Source organism: Engystomops pustulosus, chromosome 6, assembly GCF_040894005.1.
Source record: "Engystomops pustulosus chromosome 6, aEngPut4.maternal, whole genome shotgun sequence".
Taxonomy (NCBI): domain Eukaryota; kingdom Metazoa; phylum Chordata; class Amphibia; order Anura; family Leptodactylidae; genus Engystomops; species Engystomops pustulosus.
This window is the reverse complement of record NC_092416.1, coordinates 148,661,360-148,685,471: the sequence shown is the minus strand read 5'-3', so window position 1 is coordinate 148,685,471 and position 24,112 is coordinate 148,661,360. Positions and strand designations below refer to the sequence as shown.

General features: G+C 42.6%; 1 protein-coding gene across 7 annotated transcripts in view; it reads right to left on the bottom strand.

The window, feature by feature from the left end:
• The window catches only part of ATP6V0A1 (ATPase H+ transporting V0 subunit a1), a 62,454-nt gene that overhangs the window by 21,252 nt on the left and 17,090 nt on the right, over positions 1-24,112 (bottom strand). For 4 of the 7 annotated variants that reach the window (XM_072111721.1, XM_072111727.1, XM_072111724.1 and 1 more), the window contains exons 3-10: positions 20,693-20,771; positions 17,651-17,748; positions 16,163-16,291; positions 9,892-9,998; positions 7,400-7,526; positions 1,635-1,717; positions 506-599; positions 207-419 (exon numbers count right to left, since the gene is read on the bottom strand). In XM_072111721.1, the coding sequence (XP_071967822.1) occupies positions 207-419; positions 506-599; positions 1,635-1,717; positions 7,400-7,526; positions 9,892-9,998; positions 16,163-16,291; positions 17,651-17,748; positions 20,693-20,771 (930 nt within the window). The remainder of the gene's footprint in view (positions 1-206; positions 420-505; positions 600-1,634; positions 1,718-7,399; positions 7,527-9,891; positions 9,999-16,162; positions 16,292-17,650; positions 17,749-20,692; positions 20,772-24,112) is intronic. The other 3 variants (XM_072111722.1, XM_072111726.1, XM_072111725.1) reach the window with 1 other exon arrangement.

Genomic DNA, 24,112 nt, shown 5'->3' with positions numbered 1-24,112 from the left:
TCTCATGATGGTCAGAATCACGCTTTAGTTAAAAATTCTAATCTTTATTTAAGTGCCAGGAAAGAGCTCTTCTCTGTTTTTACAGTACAAGTGGATACTCCTTCCTGTTGCATTGTGGGGAATGGACATGTGTACGCTGCTTGTTTGCCACTAGGAGCTGGTGAGATGTGGTGAGGATTAGTTTTTCTCAACAGTTCGATACTTACTGTGCCTCTTCTTAACGCAAACTGGATGGAGTCCAGATCAGCCACTGGACACCAGACTTCTGCTATCAGACACTTCTGGGTGACATCAATGTTGCACAGGTTCAGGGTATGGTAGATGGCCTTCATTTTTCGGACCTTAATAAACCAGACTCTAATAGTCTTAGCAGCAGCTTGGAGGACGCGCTGACGATGATCTTCAGTTTGGTTCAGAACCTGAAATGAGGAAAGTCACATTGATAAATGTTGTAGTTATATCTATTCCAAACCAGACAGGAGGGACGACCCATGTCAAGTTTTACCATCTGCAGATCATCGATCCTCGTGTTTACTCCAGCCGCCATCTCTTTGCGTTCTTGTGGCGTTTCAGGACAAGGGTAAAGAGAAGCTCGAAACCTGCAATACAATAAGAGAAATGGCTTATGAATTGTAAAAAGAAATAACCTTTATCAGCAGCAGAACAAACAAAAATCACCAGAAATGTAGATCGAAGGTATGAAACTTGATGACCAAGCATAAAATGGACAAGCTGGGCTCTGCCTTGGTTCCAGCTCCTGTCCTTTGACACAATAGGGTACATGGAGAAGGGTTGTGTTACTGAGAAAAACCCTTTTATGTACTAAAAAAAATTATGGTTAACAAATATGGCTGCCTAAAGTTATTTTCATAAAGATTCAATACACACTGCTTATAGCAGGGGTATCAAATTCATTTTCCCCAGGGGTCGCTTCAGCCTCATGCTTGATTAAAAGGGGCCGAATGTAATTTATTTATTCATCTGTTACTGTATAAATGTATCTACTCGAGCTGTTTAGTAGTTACAATTATACAGCATTACCATTACATTCAGCCCTTTGAGGACAACCACTAAGCAGAACATATTGTTATATGACCTGAGACACTGCCATAGTAAGTATGTGCACCTGCTGTAACCAACAGGCAGAGCGCCCCCCAAAGCAGCCAGCGGCACCTCTCCCCTAATCTATGTCCGGTTGTGGAAAAACAAACACATTTACTCATCTTTCCCCTATTCCCCGAAGCAGCAGCAGAGTTCTTTAGTCCTGTATGCGCGAACTCTGAATCTGGCAGAGATGATGTGATGACATCATCATGTGTCGCGGCTTCAGGGCTGTTGCGTACAGTTGCCGCACACTGGACTAAAGAACACTGCTGCTTCAGGGGAGTAGGGAAAGGTGAATATCCGTGTGCCCCTATGCTGAGCTCCCGACTATAACAGCATAGGGGCAGGGAGCCCGAGCCGGGTCAGATAACACAAGACCGCAAGTTGAATCTGGTCTTGTTTGGCACCCATGGCTTATAGGGTCACCGAATATTGAATGGGGATGCATTACCAGTCACCATCCTTGGACAGAATTGTTTGCCTTTCACGCTAGAAATATTATATATTTTTCATTAATAAGTTTCTCCTACCCCTCACAGATCTTCTTTACTCTGTTCTTCAACTGATCTCCTTGGAAGAATATGATGAATACAGACTTGTGGACACTGTCACCCTGCGAAATGTAAGCACATCAGTAATGCAAAGGAAAACGGACACAGTTGTCACCATACATAACCTTTTATAGGGAGACTTCATTATGAGACAGATAGGTCCACACAACTTCCAATCTGAAAATTGGTTAATCTGCGACTCAACTGATCAAGTGACCGCTATGCAGATATCTGGTTACCCTAAAATGCACAATATAGCAGACATATAGTCTACCTACAGTGATGCTAGAAGAACACCACCAGGGTGGGGTGTGATTTTAACTTATTGTTAGAGGGTGGGGAGTGATACAATAAAAGTCATACCCTTTTGTGACCTACATTTACTGGTGCTCTGGTCCCTGCTAACGCTGTTGTGTAGTGATGACAATCAATTTACCACTGCGGCCAATCACTGATATGTGATGTACATGGCATGGTACCGCCAGGACCATTGGGTGCTGGAGCAGAAAAATGCAGGCAGCTTGTCATAGAGCAGATATATAATAAGGAAATATTCAGAATAGCTGGGGTTATATTGGTTTATCTGTGCTGATACATGATGTGGAGCAAGGGAGGTGGACCCGTCAGTAACTGTGCAGAGATAGCCGTCAGTCAACGAATGAATTCTCAACGTTGAAAAAGCAGCAATGTCAATAAATAAGGATCTTTCCCCCAAAAGTTATATTTTTATCTGCTGAGCTTTTTCTGCTCTTTATCACGTTGCATGTATTTTCTAAGTCACAATTTCACTTTTATAGAGCATATGTCATTTATTTATTCATTTTTGTAAATGTAGTTTCCAGCAGTTACTGTACAAAAACAACAGTATGCTCATCTGGGCCATAGCTCGGGAGTCTATAGAGCCGCGTGCAGGAGAGAGGAGGAGTCATCGCTGCTCACCCCTCCCCTCTCCATAGAGAAGCAAGCTGCCAGCGCAAAAACACGGCAAAACATAGGACATGTCCTCTATTTCTCCAGGCACGGTCACCTCACTGTGTCCATAGACGTCAATGGGGACCGATTTCCAGCCACACCATTTGCGGATCACATATCTGTTCCCATAACGTTTGTCTAAATGGACACCCTGTATGACGACAAACAGAGTTTCTGGGAATTCACCAGTTGACAGTGATGTCACTGCTCCAGCTGCTATGTGTGAGCAGCTGGTCTATGCTCCACTTCTGCCAAGAAAGCCTGAAAAGTGCTTGAGTGCATGACTATGCCTATTTGGCACTGTACCACCCATATGATTTCTTGCACAAATACTGTATAAAAAACTAAGGCGATAGTCTGGGATCAAAAATGACTAAGGTATGAAACAATAAAATAATAAGATATTAAAGGGGATCTGTCAGTGTTTTTCACCATACAAAGGTGCAGACAGTGTTTTTTATTAGTCCTGGAGATTTTTTAAATCATCTCTTTGTGTGTGGTGTTAGTAGCAGCTGGACTGTGAAAAAATGTATTTATATTCTAGGATTGTAGCTGGACTTGGGGAGTTCTTTGACCCCTGCATTCAAACTTCTCCTCAATCCCTTCCCTGCTGATATATCTAACCAGAAGCCTGCTACAACTCTTACTCACAACAGAGGGAAGGAGCTGCAATGTTCAGCTACAATCCTGGAATACAAATGCATTTTTTTTCACTGTCTTGCTTCTGCTAACAGCACACAAAGGAATGGTTTCACAGATCTCTAGGACTCATACCCAACAATGGCAGGAAGTATGTAAAAGCAAAATTCCCTTTAATTTAATTTTGCAGTAATGCTGGGAATAAGTGAAGTTGTTATCACGGGGGGTTAAGTCTCTGCTGACCTTTGGTTCCCGTTTATCAATCCTAGTGACTAATAATGTATAATGTCTCATTTTGACCTCATGTTAATAACTTGATGGATAGACAGACAATGTGGTTAGAATTTCACATGACATCCATGAAACTGCATCTGTGATAGGACCTCTCACTACTCCCCATGATGACCTCAATGGAGACCGTTAGATGAAAATCAGTATACATACGTATACACTAGCTAAGCAAGGTACCCTGGCATCCTGCCACCGAACATCTTATCTCCAGCTGCAGGATGTCCAGTGCGGTTAACAGGGAGCTTTCATCTGGCACGGGCTTACGGGCACTGCCCATGAAATGTTCTCCGCAGATAAGCAGTCTAATAATAATGACTCATGCCCAGAGCATTCGTCTTTCTTGCCGGGCCAAGAGCTTTACTCTCCTAATAGCGGCCATACTACGGTCAGGAGTCAATCAGATCTGCAAGACTAAAGCTGGGCGCAAACAATGCATGAAAGTAATCTGAGCTCGAACAGTTTTGGCTGACATGTATATGGGGGGGGGGGGGGGGGATACAACTGTTCGCGGATGGCAGACATTGGATTAAAGAAGGATCCGCTTGCGGGAAGAAGCATTTACTCAAACCAAGAGTAGGATTGGTGACTTGCTTGACACCCTTATTATAGGATTTCTCCTGACTTTTATTCCCTGTAGGTATCTACAGACCTTGTTTGGCCAACAGCGTCTTCTTATGACCCCACAACCATCCCATTTGCACACAGGCCAAAGATTAATGTAAATGTGATCTCAATGGTCAACAAAAAGCAAACCACTGCGAAGTACCTCTTGATGGTGGCTTTCCAACACCTGCCATGGGGGTAAGAGGAGGACAATCCTATCAAATACACATACCCAGCCTTAAAAACATCTGCTATCAGGATCTAGGATTGTAAACCAATCACACTTGCATGCAGGGCCCCGTCTAGCAGGTCCCCCTCTTTTTTATCTTCTTATAACCTTGTTTAAAAAAAAAACATTATGCAAATGAGTCTCAGGGGCTCCAGGCTCAATTGAGGCCGGTTATACATGAACGTGTGAAGCACGTGTATACGTGCCGTATGGTGGCACAATCCCACGGGTTGCACACAAAGTAGTTGATTGGTGATGGTTGTCCCTGCATAATATATAAATATAATGCAGGGACGTCCCCTCTGCCGGCCGAACAGCCACAGCGGAACTGTTATAGTTAATAATAATTCTTTATTTATATAGCACCTACAGATTATGCATCGCTGCACAAAGCATGTCAAATTGGTCCCTGTCCCCATGGGCCTCACAATCTAAACAAACTAACAGTATGTTTTGGAGTGTGGGAGGAAACCAGAGGACCCAGAGGAAACCCACCCAAACAGAGAGAACATACAAACTCTTTGCAGATGTTGACCTGGGTGGAATTAGAACTTAGGACCCCAGCGCTGCAAGGCAGAAGTTCTGCCCACTCAGCCACCGTGCCGCCCTCCGGCGTGGCTGCTATATAATGCAGAGACGCCTGTCCTCTGCTCTTTGTGGTATGGTGCCACGTTTACATGGGCTGCACAAGCTCGTGTGTAACAGGCCTAAGAACAAAGGAGCACATTTGTATAAGTTTTAAAGCCAGTTTTGGTAATTACAAGAGCATAAGAAGCTAAAGGAAGAGCAAATCCTGCCACAGGGGGCACACGCCAGTATGTCAGTCTGCTTGGTTTACAATCCTTCATCCTGGTGGTAGATGTCTTTTAAATGTATAATTCTCCAGTAATAATCCACTCTACACTAGAGGGGGTACAGAGCAAGTATAATATTCATGTTTCACGCAATACATGGAGAACATGGGAAAACAATTACGGACACTTCCGCCTTCAAATCAGAGCGTACAAGAAGTAGCCTGGATTGGCCCCAAGATGGAGAGAACAGGCAAGCAGGGGACACTCCGGTGCAGCTGTCTTAGTGCAGATAGACTGGAGACCTTCCTGTGTTTGCATATTGAATACTGAGATATGGGTAAGGAAGTCAATCTGTTAATCTGCAGGGACTGAGCTCATTCTGAAGGCACTTCCTTGGCAGTACAATACAAAGTATGAAATGAACAGCTAAACATTGCCAAGCCACACACTCACCATACACAAAGGCCCCGGCTGGTATAACAACCATCAAATAAATTACCGTACTTACATTCTGACTTCTGTGAAGTAAATTTTGATATTTCAGGATAGGGATCTTTCCTGTAGAATGGTACACTACAAAAAACTAATACACTATATCCTATACATGAAGATTCTGCAAAGCAGAGGGGCTCTTTAATGCACAATCATAGCACAGTAAGGAAGTATGGTAACACAACCGACAATAGAAAGACATTAAAGGTAACCGGTCACCAGGGTCCTCATTTTCACTAAAGACCGGTTACAGAACCCCATTACAGCTGCATTGCACATATGCCTTTCTGCCTTCTCTAAGCATTTGCATTACAATATAATTGTGTGTTATAAATTACCTTGCACCCTGACAGAATCCTCTGTGTAGTCCCAGGGGTTGGGCTTTTGTTTGGATGCATTTCAAAAAACAACACGTGACTCGTCTGTGCTGTACATCTCCTCCCTCCTGCTCCTTCACAGAGCTCACAGTCTGGTGAGCTGACATCAGTGGGAGAGGGAGGAGCTGTAAAGGAGCACAAAGGTGGGGGCTGAGAGCTGAGGAGTGAGCAGCACAGACAAGTCACATGTTGTTATTTGAAATACATCCAAACCAAAGCCCAACCCTTGGGACTACACAGATGATTCTGTCAGGGTTCAAGGTAAGTAATAACACACAATTATATTTTAATGCAAATGCTTAGAGAAGGCAGAAGGGCATATGTGCAATGCAGCCATAATGGGCTTCTTTAACCTGTTTTTAATGTAAATGAGGTCCTTGGTGACAGGTTCCCTTTAATGTATCTTTGTACTAAGTCAGGCTTACCTTGTTATAAGCCAGGCTATTTATCCTGCATTTTGTACAGATTACCTTGTGCAATCTGCATGTATTTTCCATTCAGTGTAAAATCTGTCAGTCTATAATCCCCAAGTGCTCACCTATCTCTGTCAGGGTCGTAGGGTCACCGAGACCCCCAACTGATCAGCAAAATAGCCCAATCCTAAAATAGGTGCTAACTTGTTTGTCACTGGAGAACTCTTTTAAGGTTAATTTGTTTGCTTTAATTTGTGTTTTGTAGCAATCTGATCTGCAGATTTCACGGAATACCACTCACTAAGCACCAGCAATGTTTGAAAATATTAACATGCCGCGAAAATACCTTACAAAATGACTTAAAGGGTTAATCCCATCTGGGCATTTACATTTCATTCATTTTCCATATGTAAACAATTTGAAAACAATATGTAAAAAATTAGATGTTATTAAAAAAAATTTTTCCTGTGTGAAGATAATTTCTCATAAATGTGGCCATGTTGTCCCTTAGAAACGAGATAGCTTCCTCGGATACGATCACCTCACATTTTGGCAGCAGTGGCCAGACATGCGCTATGGAGTCCTGCCTGACTATGTAGATTCAGCGATCATTACCACAGGACGGCTGTAGGACCTGCAGTAACTCCCGGACATTTCATATACAAAAACTTTTTGTTTCTTTGTGCAATCCCTCCAGCAGAGGTGGCCGTATCCAAGGACACACCTCTGCTGGAGTCATTGCACACAAGGGACCATGCAACTACATTTATGAGAAATTATCTTCACACAGGTAATTTTTTTTTAATAACATCTAATTGAAGAAATGTTTATATATGGCAGATTAATGAAACAGAATGTGAATGCCCAGACGGAATACCCCTTTAAACATAAGTATGTCAACTGGCAAAGAAAACTGTCGTTCAAGTCATCTTACCGTCACTGGATCTTCCAAGGGGTTTTCGATTTCCGCCTGTCGGAGGAAGACATTGCCACGGCAAACTCGCCACAACATCCTTTCAAAGGTGGGAATCCTCTCCCGGTTGATCACACCTGCCACAAACCTGAGAACATACACATAGTTAGAGACAATTTCGGAAACCATTGATAGCAGAGACGTTGACATACATTTCAATAAAGTCTATGTATTCTGAGAAAATTAGATGAAATGTCTGTATACAAGGCAGACGGGCCAGATAAATATCAGCCTTCATACACGTCACAGGCTGTCTGCGACCTATGTGTCACACCAACATAAAAGGTTGTAGCATAGGCCAATTTTTTAATGGATGACCTTTAACAGAACGGTTTTAAAAAAGAAAACGGGTAGATTGCTATCTGTTAGCGTGTTATCTTCTGTTTTTCAGTATTTTATAGCCATCGGTTTTGTTTTTTTTATTTCTCTGCTTTGGCCACTAGAGGTTGCATTGAAACCCTGTATTGTAAAATCAGAGCTCATTCAGTATGGAAAAAGAGGACGGATATCAGATTAAACAAACTGATACATATCAAGACCATCCATTTTGCAAAAAAATTATTTCAAGGAAATCTACCACCAGGATGGAGGATTGTAAACCAAGCACACTGACATACTGGTGTGTGCCCCCTCTGGCAGGATCCAATCTTCTTTAAGCCTCTTATGTCTTGGTTTATACAAAAAAACGATTTTAAAAAATACTGGGGGTCATTCGCATTTTCCCGACGTGTTACCCGAATTTTTCCCGCATCGGCGCCGGCATGCGCGCAACGGAAATCGGGGGGCGTGGCCGAACGAAAACCCGACATATTCTGAAAAAAAGCCGCATTTAAGAACGGAAAATGTGTCGCTCGGGACGCACTTACCTTCACTCAGCCCGAGCCAGTGAACTCCAGCGCGTTCAGATGCTTTTCAGCGCAGCAGCGCCACCTGGTGGACGCCGGAGGAACTACCTTATTAAATCCCGGACAGACCCGAATCCAGCGCAGAGAACGCGCCGCTGGATCGCGAATGGACCGGGTGAGTAAATCTGCCCCAATGTGAATTAACCTGAAGGGGCTCCAGGCTCAATTAACACCTATGAAACCTGGAGCCCCTCAAGCTAATTTCCATAACTTTAAAGTCTTTTTTGTAAAAACAAGGGCATAAGAAGCACAAAGAAGAGCAAATCCATCCAGACAGTGTACCAAGTGTGCTTGGTTTACAACCCTTGATCCTTGTAGTAGATTTCCTTTAAAGAATACGAGGTAAAGCAGTGTTCCAATAATTATGAAAAAAAAAATGCTCAGCAGTCTGCTTCTATCTACGCAACCATCTATATAACTATCCACTCAAATAACGATACACTATTGCAAGGCCATTAAAATCAATGGGAAAAAAACTGATGCGTTATTCATCGGAATAAAAGTCTGTGCTCCGCTCTGAAAAAGTAGCGCAGTGTTATTTTATCACTGACATATGCTCCAAAAAGTAAACTGACATCTGATAGTGCTAGGTGATCTGTGTGCGCTATATAAGGAATTATTATTATTATGAAGGTCGAAAGATTCAATTTAATTATTCTTCCCCAAGATTGAAGTTGCCCAAATAACTCAAATTCACCACTTGGTTATGGTGACTATAGAGTGGCTTTAAAGAGAACCCGTCATGCAAAATAACCCCCCTAAACTAAATATATTTTCATAAACTGCCATTAGAGAGCATTGCATCTATCCCTTCATTGTCCCTCTACATGCCTGTAACCCTAAGCAATGAGGTCCTAAAGCTGTATGCAAATGACCTGTGAAATGTCCAATGAAGCATTAGCATATTCAAGCTGTCCACTCTATTCATGAGTGGGAGGCACAGCCACACCCCCAGTGCATGACTGACAGCCTGTATAATGATGTGAGGCTGTATAATGATGTGCTTCCTGGTGCTGGTGGCCACGCCCCCTGCAGCCTGTGTGTGCATGTGTGTGTGTGTTTAGGAGAGATACAGCAGCTCCAGGCTGCAGCCATGTTACAGCAGAACATGTCTGATTCATGTGTAGCTGATGTCTGTGTCTCCCACCTGTATATTAGGAGGATGCAGCATGTCAGCAGATGCAGCACACACACTAGCCATGTTTTACTATACATTACACACAGACATGAGCAGGGGGAGGAGAGGGGAGGGGGAACAGGGGTGACATCACTGCCTCTGACCATGTGACCAGCCTCATTTACATGATAAAGAATAGATGATTTTACAATGATTAATGTATGAAATAACTAGATAAAGGCTGGGATGGGATCCTTGTGAGCTGCTCCAACAGGAAGAGGTGACAGGACTAGTGGCAGAGACCTGATGACAGGTGTCCTTTAAGTCCTACAGACACACTTGACCTTGCCCAAAGAGATTTTCCATATTACGGATGAATATTCCAGACATACTGGATAATATAGCAGTAGCTGCGGAGTTGCTGTACATACCCAAGTCTCAGTGGGGCTCCTCTTCCCATCTCGCTTGGTTCCAGCAGTGAAGAGGATTCCTCCAGTAGATCAGGATCCGCCATCTGCTGATGATGATGCAATTGAGCCTGAATTCACAAACCAATTAATAACTAATCAAACCAGTTAGTGGCATGCAGGGGCCATGTGGGGCGGGCATGAGAGCCAGGTGGAAGGGGACACAGATCAAGAACCGAGGTCTATGTATCAAGGCAGTGGCTCCATTTATTGCTGCAGATATCAATTCTTTATATAGAGTCTGTGCTCAGAGCGACATGTACCATGTGGAGAGGGATGATCATTTCCTCCACAAAACCTTGAAAAGACTATAATTTACAAGTTATTTTACAGAATTAAACATATCATGTGCATTGATACATAGACCCTGAAAGGGGAACTTATTAAAGACAAATAGCAGATCAATAAGTAAGAGCAAAGGATTCTGGGTTCAGAGGAAACTATACCCATGAAATGTGAGTCAGAGTTCACAACTTTAGTTTTTCCAGTTATACGGGTAATGGCAGACTGTTATAATTTACCAGCAAAGGGGGGCGGTCGCACAAAAATGAGGAATGCTCCATTGGATCCCATTTCCTGGGATCATTGGGATATTTCAGGAGTAGGGCACCAAACAACCAATCTAACCTCTAACCACCTATCACCCTGTGATAGGTGCCACTTAGCTCTGTTTAGTGGCATTAGACTTATATGGTTTCTTTCCCAGGTCAAAAAGACCCACAGTGCTTGTCCAAGTGGTGGACTGCTGGACCAAGCCAAATACAAAGTCAGGCTTTCCTTCCTTAATATCTTGAATGAAAAAACAGAGAAAGGTCCCAGCACCACAATTTAAAATTCTTGATTTTTTTAATACATCTCAAAAACTAGCAGTTTGGTATTCCCATCCATACTGGCTGACGCGTTTTGGCTGACTTAGAACAGTAATAGTTATAACAGTGTCGGCACTGCTGTTTAGAAGGGGATTCCTTGCATTATAATTCACAATGACGCAAGGACTTCCGACCACTGCACTGTGCTCGATCCATGGGATCTGAGGTGCACATATGGGTCCATCTTTACGGGCTGAGCAGAATCATGTGCAGGGGTCCTTTCATTGAGAAACGGCACCCATGTGCCCCAGCTGCTCCTTTCTAATGGGATACTTGGGAACCCATTATTGAGTTCGGCAGGGAACCTAGCAGTGGGATCCACAGAAAACACACTTGGATGTTATCCTATGAATAGGTGGTAAATTGTTATTGTAGAACAAGACTGAACTAACCATTCGAGCCATACCTGAAATGCAACTCACTTCAAACTATTTTAACTATTCAATACATGACTAACGTTGATCTAGACTGTAGCTTGGAATTTAGGGGTTGGAGTAGTCATGAACTGTATTGGAAGATTAAAAATGATAGGTGATCTTCGGCCAGTTAGTTAGTTGCTTCTTAGCAGCCCCTCATCAGAAGAATGGGGGCCATTCATTATGGGTCATTTTGATTGAGTATCTATCCAAAACCCCTGTGCCATCTTCTAACCATTGAATAAGGTCCATTCTCTTCCATAATTAGACATAATACCTTTTCGATTATGTCTTGTTATGGTAGGGAATGGACCTTAACATGTTTTATTTCAGCAGGCCACATTCACATGGTCAGTAATCTAAAACCAAATAGAGTAGTGGGTGCCGTTTTAACTCCGTTGACATTTTGGGTATAGTTTTCCATGAAAGGCATTATTTATCAAAACCGTCTAACCAAAATTCCAGCTTTGTTGGTCAAGGTGACCAATGACAGCACATCTCTCATTTCTAAAATGGCAATGCTAGTTACACTGAACTTTAACAGGGTAAGTATAAGACCCTAATAGGTTCACCAATATTATTCTTGTGAAAATTTGCAAGGAGCTGCATGTCAGCAGGACTTGGGACATCCTGTGGCATTACATATCCTGCTGGATTCTGGAGTATGGAGTGGCCAACAGAGCAGGAATATCACAAGAAGTCTGGAGTCCTATTGAATGGGGGTCATGTGGCTCCCATCAAACATTAAATATAATACGGGTGACCCTATTTGGACTTGTACTTACCCTCTTAAAGTTTAGTATAATCTGTCACCCCATTTAAATTTGAAGTGAGTGTTTTCCTGTCAGGCAGATTTGATAAATAAGGCCTAGCGCTTCCCCTGAATCCTTTATGAAGTAAAAAACCCATTTTGCAGCAGCAATTGGCTTTTTCAAAAGAAGCATAAACCTTCATAAAGCAACAACATCAACACGACACAGCGGAAAGTACTATTTTAGGGTCAGGAGGGGTGGAAAAAACAGATACAAATATATCTTAAACCTGAATTTAAAAAAAAATTAAAAATAAAAAAAATAAAAAAACACTAACATGGGCTCAAACAGTAATTGAAACACAATGAAGAGGACACATATAACATTACAGCAAAAAACTATTAAGGGATCCAGGAAAAAACATATCTATGAAGAGTACAGGTACAGCAGTAGATATCCAACCTAGTGCAAGTAAGAATCACGCTGAAAGCAAGATGAGAGCGAGCATGGATAAAAAAAAAAAACCTTTCACGCTATTATAATTGGTCTCGAATAAATTTTACTTAAATGACTACATATATACTCATGTGTCCATGCTTGGCTCTACCAGAACCATGTATACAGTACAATGGCTGTCAAGTAGAAAAGACAGAATTGTGAATCTGCGTGAAATGGATTTAGAAAATTTGTATAATGTGCCTGGAAACCTTAATATTAAATGCTTGAAAGACAAAAGGGGGATAGAACAATGGGAAGAGAATGTGAACCAAAAGGGGGCACTTCCACAGCAACAGCTTGATGCTAACAATGGAAAAACAAAACTCCACCAAACCAAAATTGGACATAAAAAAAAAAGCTGTATCCCAACCCCATGCTGTAGACATTGTAGGGGTTGCCACTTGTCGTGACAAAGATTTCTCTCTCTGTATGTACAGACATCAGATCTATACAATATAAGATGCACCAGAGCGAATGCCTGCAAGTCTAAAGTAAGTTGTCACAAATGTACTTATCATCTGCGTAAAGAGGTTCATCTCTTAATTAAGGTGACTGGCTAAGTAAGTAGAGTGGTTTAAAAATCTCATTGTAAAATAAATTAAAATAAAATAACAGAAAAGTCATTATACTAACAATATCACCATCTCCGTTCCAACAGGCTGATCTCTACTTCCTGTTTCCACTCCACACACGCAGGAAATAGCTGTTCAGCCAATCACTAGTTGCGACAGGTCGCCGTTATAGTGTTGTAGCCAGTGATTGGGACCAGGTTATAAAGAGCAGGGACGACCAGGTAAGCAACAAGTAGGGAGGTCATTAAGGTCAGTATTATGCCTTACTTTTTTCAATTATTATATTTTGTTAAGTCATGCTAAATAGATCGAAATGATTTTAATAAACTAATTAATAAAATCATAATCTGAACATTTTTCCTAAATGTAGCTAAAATCAGAGCTACATGTTAATTACCAAGGAAGGGATACAGCCTATGAAATACAAGGGAAACTACATTTAAGGAAAATAAACTCAAACACTATGATAGATCACATAAGGTGGCTGCATCCTAGACTTCTAGCTACATCAAGGTTAGTCTCACACCAAATGTAGGAGGCTTTAAATCTTATCCATATGCAAGATAGTGTCTTATAGTCATTCCTATTTTATATGGGGTATACTGTATACATATAGGACTGTAACAGGGTTAGGATGCAGCCTCCCTATTACATTCAGCAATCTAGACACAACACACAGGAGACAGATGAAGTGTTAAAAGGGAGGGTCAAGCTAGGGTACCACCTGCATGCCAATAACCTCATCCTTAAAAGCAACAAAACCTATTTTGATTGGGTGACGGAGCACCAATCATAATAGCCATCTGCCTGTTGCCAATCTTACCATTGTATTCTAGTATTTACACATAAATAACACATTACCCTAGCATCAAGCAGCATTCAAGTAAGCTAATACAGCCAAAAGAGGGGGTGGGGTTGGTGGGTGCTCATTCTGCACTTACCTTACATATACACCCACCATCTTTTAACCTCCCCTTAACACAACTAAGAATAGCAACTGCTGCTCAGATATTGGTTACTCCCTGTTATGTCAAAGCAAAAAAGTGTTAAATCCCTGCGCTGAGCTTAAGAGCTGGACATGAAATAGCTGCATGTATTAAAAAATGCAATGACAAGCAAATCCATGGAAAGTTAAAGTAAATATCGACAAGAAGACAATGCAAGCAGAGCCAAGAGCACAGATGGAAAGCATCAGGTATAAGAATATCAAGAAAAGACACAGAATCCATGCTCTAAAAGGGAAAGAGAAGAGGGACTAAGGAGATTGAAAGCGAGAGTCAGCAAGGAGGGGAGCCGTGGAAGCGAGAGTCAGCAAGGAGGGGAGCCGTGGAAGCGAGAGTCAGCAAGGAGGGGAGCCGTGGAAGCGAGAGCCAGCAAGGAGGGGAGCCGTGGAAGCGAGAGCCAGCAAGGAGGGGAGCCGTGGAAGCGAGAGCCAGCAAGGAGGGGAGCCGTGGAAGCGAGAGCCAGCAAGGAGGGGAGCCGTGGAAGCGAGAGCCAGCAAGGAGGGGAGCCGTGAAAGCGAGAGTCAGCAAGGAGGGGAGCCGTGGAAGCGAGAGTCAGCAAGGAGGGGAGCCGTGGAAGCGAGAGTCAGCAAGGAGGGGAGCCGTGGAAGCGAGAGTCAGCAAGGAGGGGAGCCGTGGAAGCGAGAGTCAGCAAGGAGGGGAGCCGTGGAAGCGAGAGTCAGCAAGGAGGGGAGCCGTGGAAGCGAGAGTCAGCAAGGAGGGGAGCCGTGGAAGCGAGAGTCAGCAAGGAGGGGAGCCGTGGAAGCGAGAGTCAGCAAGGAGGGGAGCCGTGGAAGCGAGAGTCAGCAAGGAGGGGAGCCGTGGAAGCGAGAGTCAGCAAGGAGGGGAGCCGTGGAAGCGAGAGTCAGCAAGGAGGGGAGCCGTGGAAGCGAGAGTCAGCGAGGAGGGGAGCCGTGGAAGCGAGAGTCAGCGAGGAGGGGAGCCGTGGAAGCGAGAGTCAGCGAGGAGGGGAGCCGTGAAAGCGAGAGTCAGCGAGGAGGGGAGCCGTGGAAGCGAGAGTCAGCAAGGAGGGGAGCCGTGAAAGCGAGAGTCAGCAAGGAGGGGAGCCGTGAAAGCGAGAGTCAGCGAGGAGGGGAGCCGTGAAAGGGAGAGTCAGCGAGGAGGGGAGCCGTGAAAGCGAGAGTCAGCGAGGAGGGGAGCCGTGAAAGCGAGAGTCAGCGAGGAGGAAAGTTGGAGTAACAAAATTTAGGAATCAGAAAGGGTGGGGGTATAAGTAGAAATCAAGAAAGGAGAAGAGGTGTGTATGAGTGAAGAAGTGAAGTAAAAGCAGGTAGTGGATACCAATATAAGAGTCAAACAGGATATGCTGGATGGTAGCAAGATGGGAGTAAGATAAAGGTGTGGGAAGCAGAATTGTTTTTCTATTTACATGCAAACCCTTAAAAAACAGAATTCAGAGGATTGCCCATGGAAAACACAACAGGAAAGTGATCTTAAAGAAAGGTGTCTCCAAAAAAAAGAACTCTACACAGGACAAGACGAGACGGGGTTAAACTTAAAGTAATGAGACTGATAAATGATGGAAGAAAGCAAAAGCAGCAATAATAAAATAAAAAATATTTAGGTAGGCAAAGTAATACACAGTCCACACCTCCATTAGGTCTTCAGTTATTTACTTCAGTTATTGTGAGCCAAAATCAGGAGAGGCTGAACATACAGTAGGGTGCAAGTCTTTCCATTATCTCCAATTTGACGCCAAAAGAAAACGCGTCTGATCATTGTTTTGGCTCACAACAACTGAAACCCTTTCAGAGATGTGATATGGCGCAAAGCAAAAGGGAGGGGTTTTTTTCACGGAAAAGATATTTGCAAAGATAAAGAACATACATTGCAGCTAAGCAAATAAGAAAGGACACATATGCACATAATAAAGAGAACCTTGCATTCAATACTTCACCTTTTCTGAACACAATCGCACACTACTTGCTGTATAACATTGCAAAATAAATCTAGTTATTAAAAGGTGAGGACATGGTAACAAGCTAGGAGCGGTCATAGAGCAGCCACTGTCAGTCCCACAACTACACCAGATTCAAAAGCTCAATGATCGTAGGACACAAACCTACAAAGAAAATAGCGGAAATTAGGAGACAAAGAAACGCTGACCTCATCAAAAAATTGTTGGGTTTTGCGCAGGATAAATTTTAATTCTGTCAGCTCCAGAAAGTTCCTCTTTAATGCTTCCTGGTTGGTGTTGATTTCTTTTAATTCGTTCTCAATCTTCTCAAAATTGGCCTGTTAGTAAGAGATATTATATGATTAGCAAAGACAAGAAGTATTTAGCAAGTACAGGCATTCTCGGGGTTATGTACAAGATAGGTTCAGTAGGTTCGTTCTCAAGTTGAATTTGTATGCAAGTCGGAACTGTAAATTTTTATAATTGTAACAACAGCCAGAATTTTTTTGGACTCCGTCACACTTGGATTTTTAAAAATGTTGGGTTGTCATAAGAACCAGGATTAACAATAAAGCTTAATTACAAACACATTTGATAAGTGTTATAGCTGATTATTGTAGCCTGGGGCAAAAGTACAGTAAATTACCAACATCCAGAGGTCTGTTTGTAACTAGGGGTCGTCTGTAAGTCTGGTATTCTTAAGTAGGGGACCGCCTGTATGGGTTCTCGTGCAAACACACTCAATATTCCTTGATAGACTGGTAAAAAGACTTCAGGCAATACCTAATAACTGTTGATACTGGGGGTTAGCAACCATATATCCTAAAAAAAGACAGCTTCAGAAATGGCTATGGTGCCCCATGACCAATACATGACACTAGGATATTTTCAGACCACTAGTACACTATGGTGGTCTCTAATTCTACCAAAGTGAATGGCACTATAGTCTGGCATACGCACCCTTGCTCACACTTCAAATGAGCGACCCAAGTTCTCCTGATCACTTAATAATCTTTATTTATATAGCGCCATCAAATTCTGCAGCGCTTTACAAATCATAGGGGACATATACAAATATATTACATTACAGAGTACAAACAGTCATGTGGAACAATAGGAGTGAGGGCCCTGCTCACAAGAGCTTACAGTCTATGAGGATGAGGGGGTGACACAAGAGGTTACAGTCTATGAGGATGAGGGGGTGACACAAGAGCTTACAGTCTATGAGGATGAGGGGGGGACACAAGAGCTTACAGTCTATGAGGATGAGGGGGGGACACAAGAGCTTACAGTCTATGAGGATGAGGGGGGGGGGCACAAGAGCTTACAGTCTATGAGGATGAGGGGGGGGACACAAGAGCTTACAGTCTATGAGGATGAGAGGGTGACACAAGAGCTTACAGTCTATGAGGATGAGGGGGTGACACAAGAGCTTACAGTCTATGAGGATGAGGGGTGACACAAGAGCTTACAGTCTATGAGGATGAGGGGGTGACACAAGAGCTTACAGTCTATGAGGATGAGGGGAAGACACAAGAGGTAAAAGAAATGATCACCCATGTGGAAGCACTAGCCAATACTGGCAACTTCTGGAAAACCAGAGCTACCAACCACAACAAATCCTGTATGGCAGTTTTAACCCACAAAGAACGGATGCATTAAGAACTAATAAATCAAAGAAGAGATTTCAGTCTCACCTCTAGGTCTATCATGTCCCTAGGAAAGGGCACTTCTGGGTTCTCTCCTGTGTCAAGTATTGGGATACTTGCTTTTTTGATCTCCTTCTCCACAAATCCTGTAATGGAAGAACAGCAAGTCAGACAAACATACACTATGCCGGAGAAAGACAAGCCTTTTAGAGATTGAGTACCGAACCAAAACCTATATATTTATCGCCAAGTGAACTTGCTCCCTGTTCTTCCATAACTTTCAATCTTATCAGCCGCCTGAGGCCACCAATACAGAAAGAAGAAGAGCAAATTCAGATGATCACTGTAGCTTCTCTCTAGGGTCTCTCTGTACAGGAAAAATTGTGGGGCGAGCAGGAGGACCTCCAAAGACAATCAGTTCTGTTCACACCTCACTCTTCAGTTCCAAACTGCTAAGGAGGTCTCACTTTCTGTTTCCCCCGGCTCTTCTGACATTAGGTTTGGGTATTATTGTTCTCCTGTCCGACGCTGCACTGAGCTGCTCTCTGTCTCCAGCCCCCCACCCTTACATTCCTGGACAAGCTCACACACACACACACACACACACACACACACACACACACACACACACACACACACACACACACACACACACACACACACACACACACACACACACACACACACACACACACACACACACACACACACACACACACACAGACTTCCTGCTGGCAGCTAGGAGAGTAAAGCTACTAAAAGCTACAGACAGAAAAGGTCTCTAACCAGGGGAGGGGGAGGGAGGCACAGCAAATCAGACAGTATGTTGTGGTTGATATGTTGCAGAGCTGAGAATGTAATTCTATGTTATATGCATCTCATGGATCTTATCATCTCATCTCTCTTTTTCAATGTGTCAGATACTAGTGAATGTTCAGAAGCTAAATGAAAGTGTATATAAACCTGCACCATGATAATCTAACCACATTGTCAGCACACAGCAGGAATCATGAAGTGTCTGCTTAGAAAGTCCCCACCCACACCCTGGGATTTTGCACTGACCATAACTGAGCTAAAACAGCAATAAAACTAAGTAAAATTGTAAAGTAAGTTTGTGTAAATATAACCAGGGGATTGAAATTTGAGAATTTTCTTTCATGGACAAAACGCTTTAAACTCCTTGCTGGGGTGATGGCCTGGGTATCCTGCGAAAGGGCTCTGAGTTCCGTCTCTGGCACCTGTGCTATATGTTTGCCACCACTGGTTTAAGAGAGTCATCAAACATTTAATTTATTCACGACGCTAGCGTCTATTTGACCATGATGGTAACTGTATTATTTTGTACCCTTCAATAAATGCTAGTAAAACAATAAAGATAAGTGAAAGATAAAAGCCATATCAAAATTAATAACCCAGAAAACCACAAGGGAAGCAGTCCAACATCTTATAACTTGGAAGAGGTGGCCAGCTGCCCAATTCTCATATCGAGGCACCATTAGCCTCACTTGGACATTTCTAGCAGTATCCAGGTGGCTTAATAGGGGAGAAAACATGCTTGCCCTAAGAGATGCAATGCTGCCATCCTAGGTATGTGCCCTCTTATGGGTAGAAGACAGGACAGGATATGATTGTACAGCTCAGGTCGCTGCTGTGATGTGGCTTGAAACTTAAAGGGGTTTTCCCATCTGGGCATTCACATTTCATTTACCGTATATACTCGAGTATAAGCCGAGACCCCTAATTTTACCACAAAAAAAAAAAATTTAAAAAAAAATTAAAAAAAATGGGAAAACCTATTGACTCGAGTATAAGCCGAGGGTGTAGTATACAGCCAGCTAGCCCCCTGTAGTATACAACCAGCTAGCCCCTGTAGTATACAGCCTGCCCCCAAAAAGTATACAGCCTGCCCTCAGTATGCGATGCGGCGGTGTCACCGCTGATGACGTCATCAGCGGCGACACCGCTCCATCATATTGTGCGCCCGCCGGCAAGTCGCATAGACGCGACTGCCGGCACGTGAAGATAGAAGAGAGAAGCCGCCACAGAGGATCGGGAGCTGCCGCCGAGGACCAGGAGCCGGAGGGTGAGTATTAATTTTTTTTTTTATTAACTCGTGTATTTATTTTTTTTTTTATTAACCCGAGATGAGGTTGTATAAGCCGAGATGAGGTTTTTCAGCACATTTTTTTGTGCTGAAAAACTCGGCTTATACACGAGTATATACGGTAATTGATTTGCTATATGAAAACATTTCTTCAATTGGATGTTATAAAAAAAATTGTTCCTGTGTGAAGATAATTACTAAATGTAGTCATATTGTCCCCTAGAAACAAGATGGCTTCCTCAGATACGACCACCTCACACTCTGGCAGCGGTGGCCAAACATGCGCTATTGAGTCCTGCCTGACCACCTGGATTCAGTGATCATTACCACAGGACGGCTATAGGACCTGCAGTAACTCCCGGACATTTCATATACAAAAACCTTTTGTTTCTTTGGGCAATCCTCCAGCAGAGGTGGTCGTATCCAAGGACTTGGAGAAATGTTTATATATGGCAGATTAATGAAACTGAATGTAAATGCCCAGAGGAGAATACCCCTTTTAAGCACCATATTGGCAACAATAGAAAATATAAAGAGTAGGAACGGGTAAAGGAAACCCTTTTGTGGGAATTCCCTTTAAGGTTTTGGTGGATTCTATCTGTGCCAACAGATGTCAGTGCTTTACATTGGGCATCATTAAAGGAAACCTACCACTGCTGATGGTAGGTATTAGATGTAAACACCCTGAGCTGGTGCCGGAGCTTACCTTTGCTAGTGTTTTAAACCACTAAATTGCGGTTTAAACACATTTTGATGAACGGACCCTGAGCTGGTGCCCGGTGTTTACATCTAATACCTACCATCAGCAGTGGTAGGTTTCCTTTAAGCAAATGATTAAAATGATGTAGCTTTATTACTACAATACCTCTTATGTAAACACATTAGGTCTGTAGAGGTCTTATCTGAGCCCTGAACCAATACACCAAAATCTCGATTCACATTATGACAAATCAATGAGGCATCCAAAAAGATCTATAAAAACTTACTCAATTTGCGGTCCATCTCCTCACATCTTCTGACCTCATTTACAAACTTCCTCTGGAAAACGTTGACATCGGGATTTAACTGTAAGTAAAATAAATTATGAGTAAAACTCAAATATTGTCCACTATGAATTTATTCCTCCTATTGTGAGACAGGCTTCCATCACGCCTCAAAAACTGGACCAACGCACATACATATTGACTCCACAAGACCTCTAAAAGTACCATGTGCATCTGTCACCAAGAAGGTGCTGCATGATTTACTTCTGTTGTTCCAATACATCATACACAAGGGTGCACCATCTATGAGGCGAGACAAGCCTTTTGCCTCAGGCAGCACCCCCTGCAATAAGATGGGGGGGGGTGCATTATCAGGGCTCGGTCACATGCACCAAAGCAGGACCTGACAATTAAAAATGGTGTCTCTTCACATGCAATGTCAGCATGGGTTTAAAGCACTGAATGGAGGACCTATGGTATATTACTATTGGATGGGGCAAAGGATGAGGCACTATTTTATAGTTCGACTAAGGCTACATTCACACACATGTATGGGGGACGTATATACGGCCGATATACGTCCCCCATACACTTCTATGGGCTCACGGCCCTGTACAGGAGCGGTACGGTGCAGCACACGTGCGGCACCGTACCGCTCCGTAGCCCGGGAAAAGATAGGACATGTCCTATCTTTTCCCGTGATACGGCGTTGTGCGCTGTATCTTCCTATGGAGAGGGGTGGGGGTGAGCTGCGCTTATCCCCTGCCCCTCTCCGCGGCGCCGATGTATGCCCGCCGTACTACATACATGCATCGTGTGAATGTAGCCTTAGGCAGCAGTCTAGGTTTGCCCCTGATACCAAAGAAATTGAAATAGATCTGGAGTTTTTGAACTCTTTATCAATTCCCAATAAATTTGTAGTACAAATTCTAGTAGTGGATGGCAACGATATACAGTAAAAAAACATGGAGATTAGGTCCCTACTCTTCCCATCTGCAGGTCAATACACAGGGTAATTTTATTATCACATATAATAAAACTCCAAAATGCTAAAATATGTAGTAAAATAATAGAAAGATAATATTTTAAGACAGAATATTTTGGAGTCCTGAGTGGCAAAGAGTCACTTTTTTATCACATACACATACAGTATTCAGACAGGTTGTCCTGATGATACTATGTGAAACACAGTAACAGGAAGCCATTTCCCTTTGTAATTTCCTTATATTGTCTTTTCTAAAGAACTAAAACTGCAATTCAGCAGACAGACAATTCTTTAGAAGTGCAGAGAACCAGATCCGACAACATGACATACTAAGATACCAAGTAAACTGGGTCACAATACTGAAGCTTAGCATCATGACTTATAGGCAACTCCTTACCCAGTGTTACATAACTGAAGATAATATATTTTATATTGAGAAATTGCTTCAACCCTTTAAAGGAAATCTACCATTTGTTTTTATGCATTGTGAACCAAACATACCTTGAGAATGCTGTAGCTACACTGATGCAGATACATATCTTGTTTAATCCCCGATCCGAGTGGCTTTGCTCAAAAAACAATTATAAAATTTAGGACCTTGAGAAAGCTGGGTGCAGGCTGGCTGCCGTACGTAAACACATTACTTCCCCATTCAAGGAGCTGCCTGAACTGTCCAGACAGGACTAATCAACCTGACTCATACACCGCAGTTGGGGGGATGGTGCAGTGATTGATTAATTCTGCCCATCAGGGACAACACAGTGATGACGTATACTCAGCTTATGCTGCAGCAGTGCATAATTAGGGTAAGAGTAGAAGCGCAAGGGCAGCCACACGAGCGCCAGAGCATCATAATTTTATAGTTGTTTTTTCATCGAAACCACTCAGCACAGGGGTTAAACAAGATATGTTTCTGCATCAGTGTAGCTACAGCATTCTCAAAGTAGGTTAGGTTCATAATGCATCAAATCAAATAGTAGATTTCTTTTAAGTTATAATTTACAATTATACAATTCCATATGGTCATTAACCCCTTAAGGACACAGCCTGTTTGTAGGTTAAGGCTCGGTCCTTTTTTTAGAAATTTGACCAGTGTCTCTTCCTGTGGTAATAACTTTTTAACAATTTAAGATATCCCTGTGATTTTGAGATTGTTTTCTCGTGAGACATTGTAGTTTATGTTGGTAGTATCATTTCGGTTATCCGGTCCTTTTTTGGGGGGTAAAAATTCAAAAATTTAGGAAAAATTTGAAAAAAATTACAATTTTCAAAATTTAAAATGTTCTACTTTTTAGACAAAAAGTCACACCACAATTTTTTTGGGGTAGAAACCTTTTGCCATTGGTCTGCTTTTTATTTCCATAATTTGTTTTACGTTTCCATTTTCTTTACGGATGTGAGAAGGTTTCAAGTTTTAGTAGCAACTTCTCAGATTTTTTTGAAATTTGAAAAATGCAAAATGTTTGGTGACCAATTCAGTTTGGAAGTGCCCTACAGAGACTTTTGTACTATATACCCCCACAAGTAGCACCATTTTATGAACCTAACATCTCAACCTATTCAAATCAGCATTTGAGAAGTCTATTAACCCTTTAAATATTTTTCTGGAAGCATACAAAAATGGATTGGAAATTTCAAATTTTAAATTTTTGATTACGATTTTTCTCATTTAGCCCTAAAATGGACACATTCAGAAGGAAGTTGTGGCAAATATACATCCCAAAATTTTTGCCCTGCTTCTTCCGAGTACGACAATACCAGATATGTGGATGTCAATTGCTGTTTCGTCGCACAGCGATGTCCAGAACAGAGTTAGTTCTATTGGGTTTTCGGAAGGCCAGTTTGGCTTCAAATATTTTGTGGTGCCACAGTGTACTTGAAGAGCCCCTGAAGAAACAGTACAGTAAAAAACCCCCAAAGATGTCACCATTTCGGAGACTAGACCCCTCAAAGAATTCGTCTGGGGTTGTGGTGAGCATTTTAACCCCCAACATGCAGGTCAAAATTGAATGCAAAGTAAATGGTGCATAGTAAAAATTGCGTTTTTCTTGCAAAAATGTCATTTTAGTGCCTAATATACTGTGCCCAACCCATGGCAATTTAGACAAACACCCCAAAAATCATTCTGCGGGTTGTCCTGAGTACAGCAATATCACACATGTGCCAATAATTGACAGGCTGGGCACACGGCAGGCCTGAGAAGGGAAGGAGTGACATTTTGATTTTTCAGCTCCGTTTTCACACGTTTGGATTTGGAGTGCCATGTCATGTTGGCAGGGCCCGTGAGGTGCCAGTGTAATAGAAACCCCCGATAAATCATACCATTTTGGAAACTAGACCCCTCAAAGAATTCATCTGGGGTTGTGGTGAGAATTTTAACCCCCAACATGCAGGTCAAAATTGAATGCAAAGTAAATGGTGCATAGTAAAAATTGCGT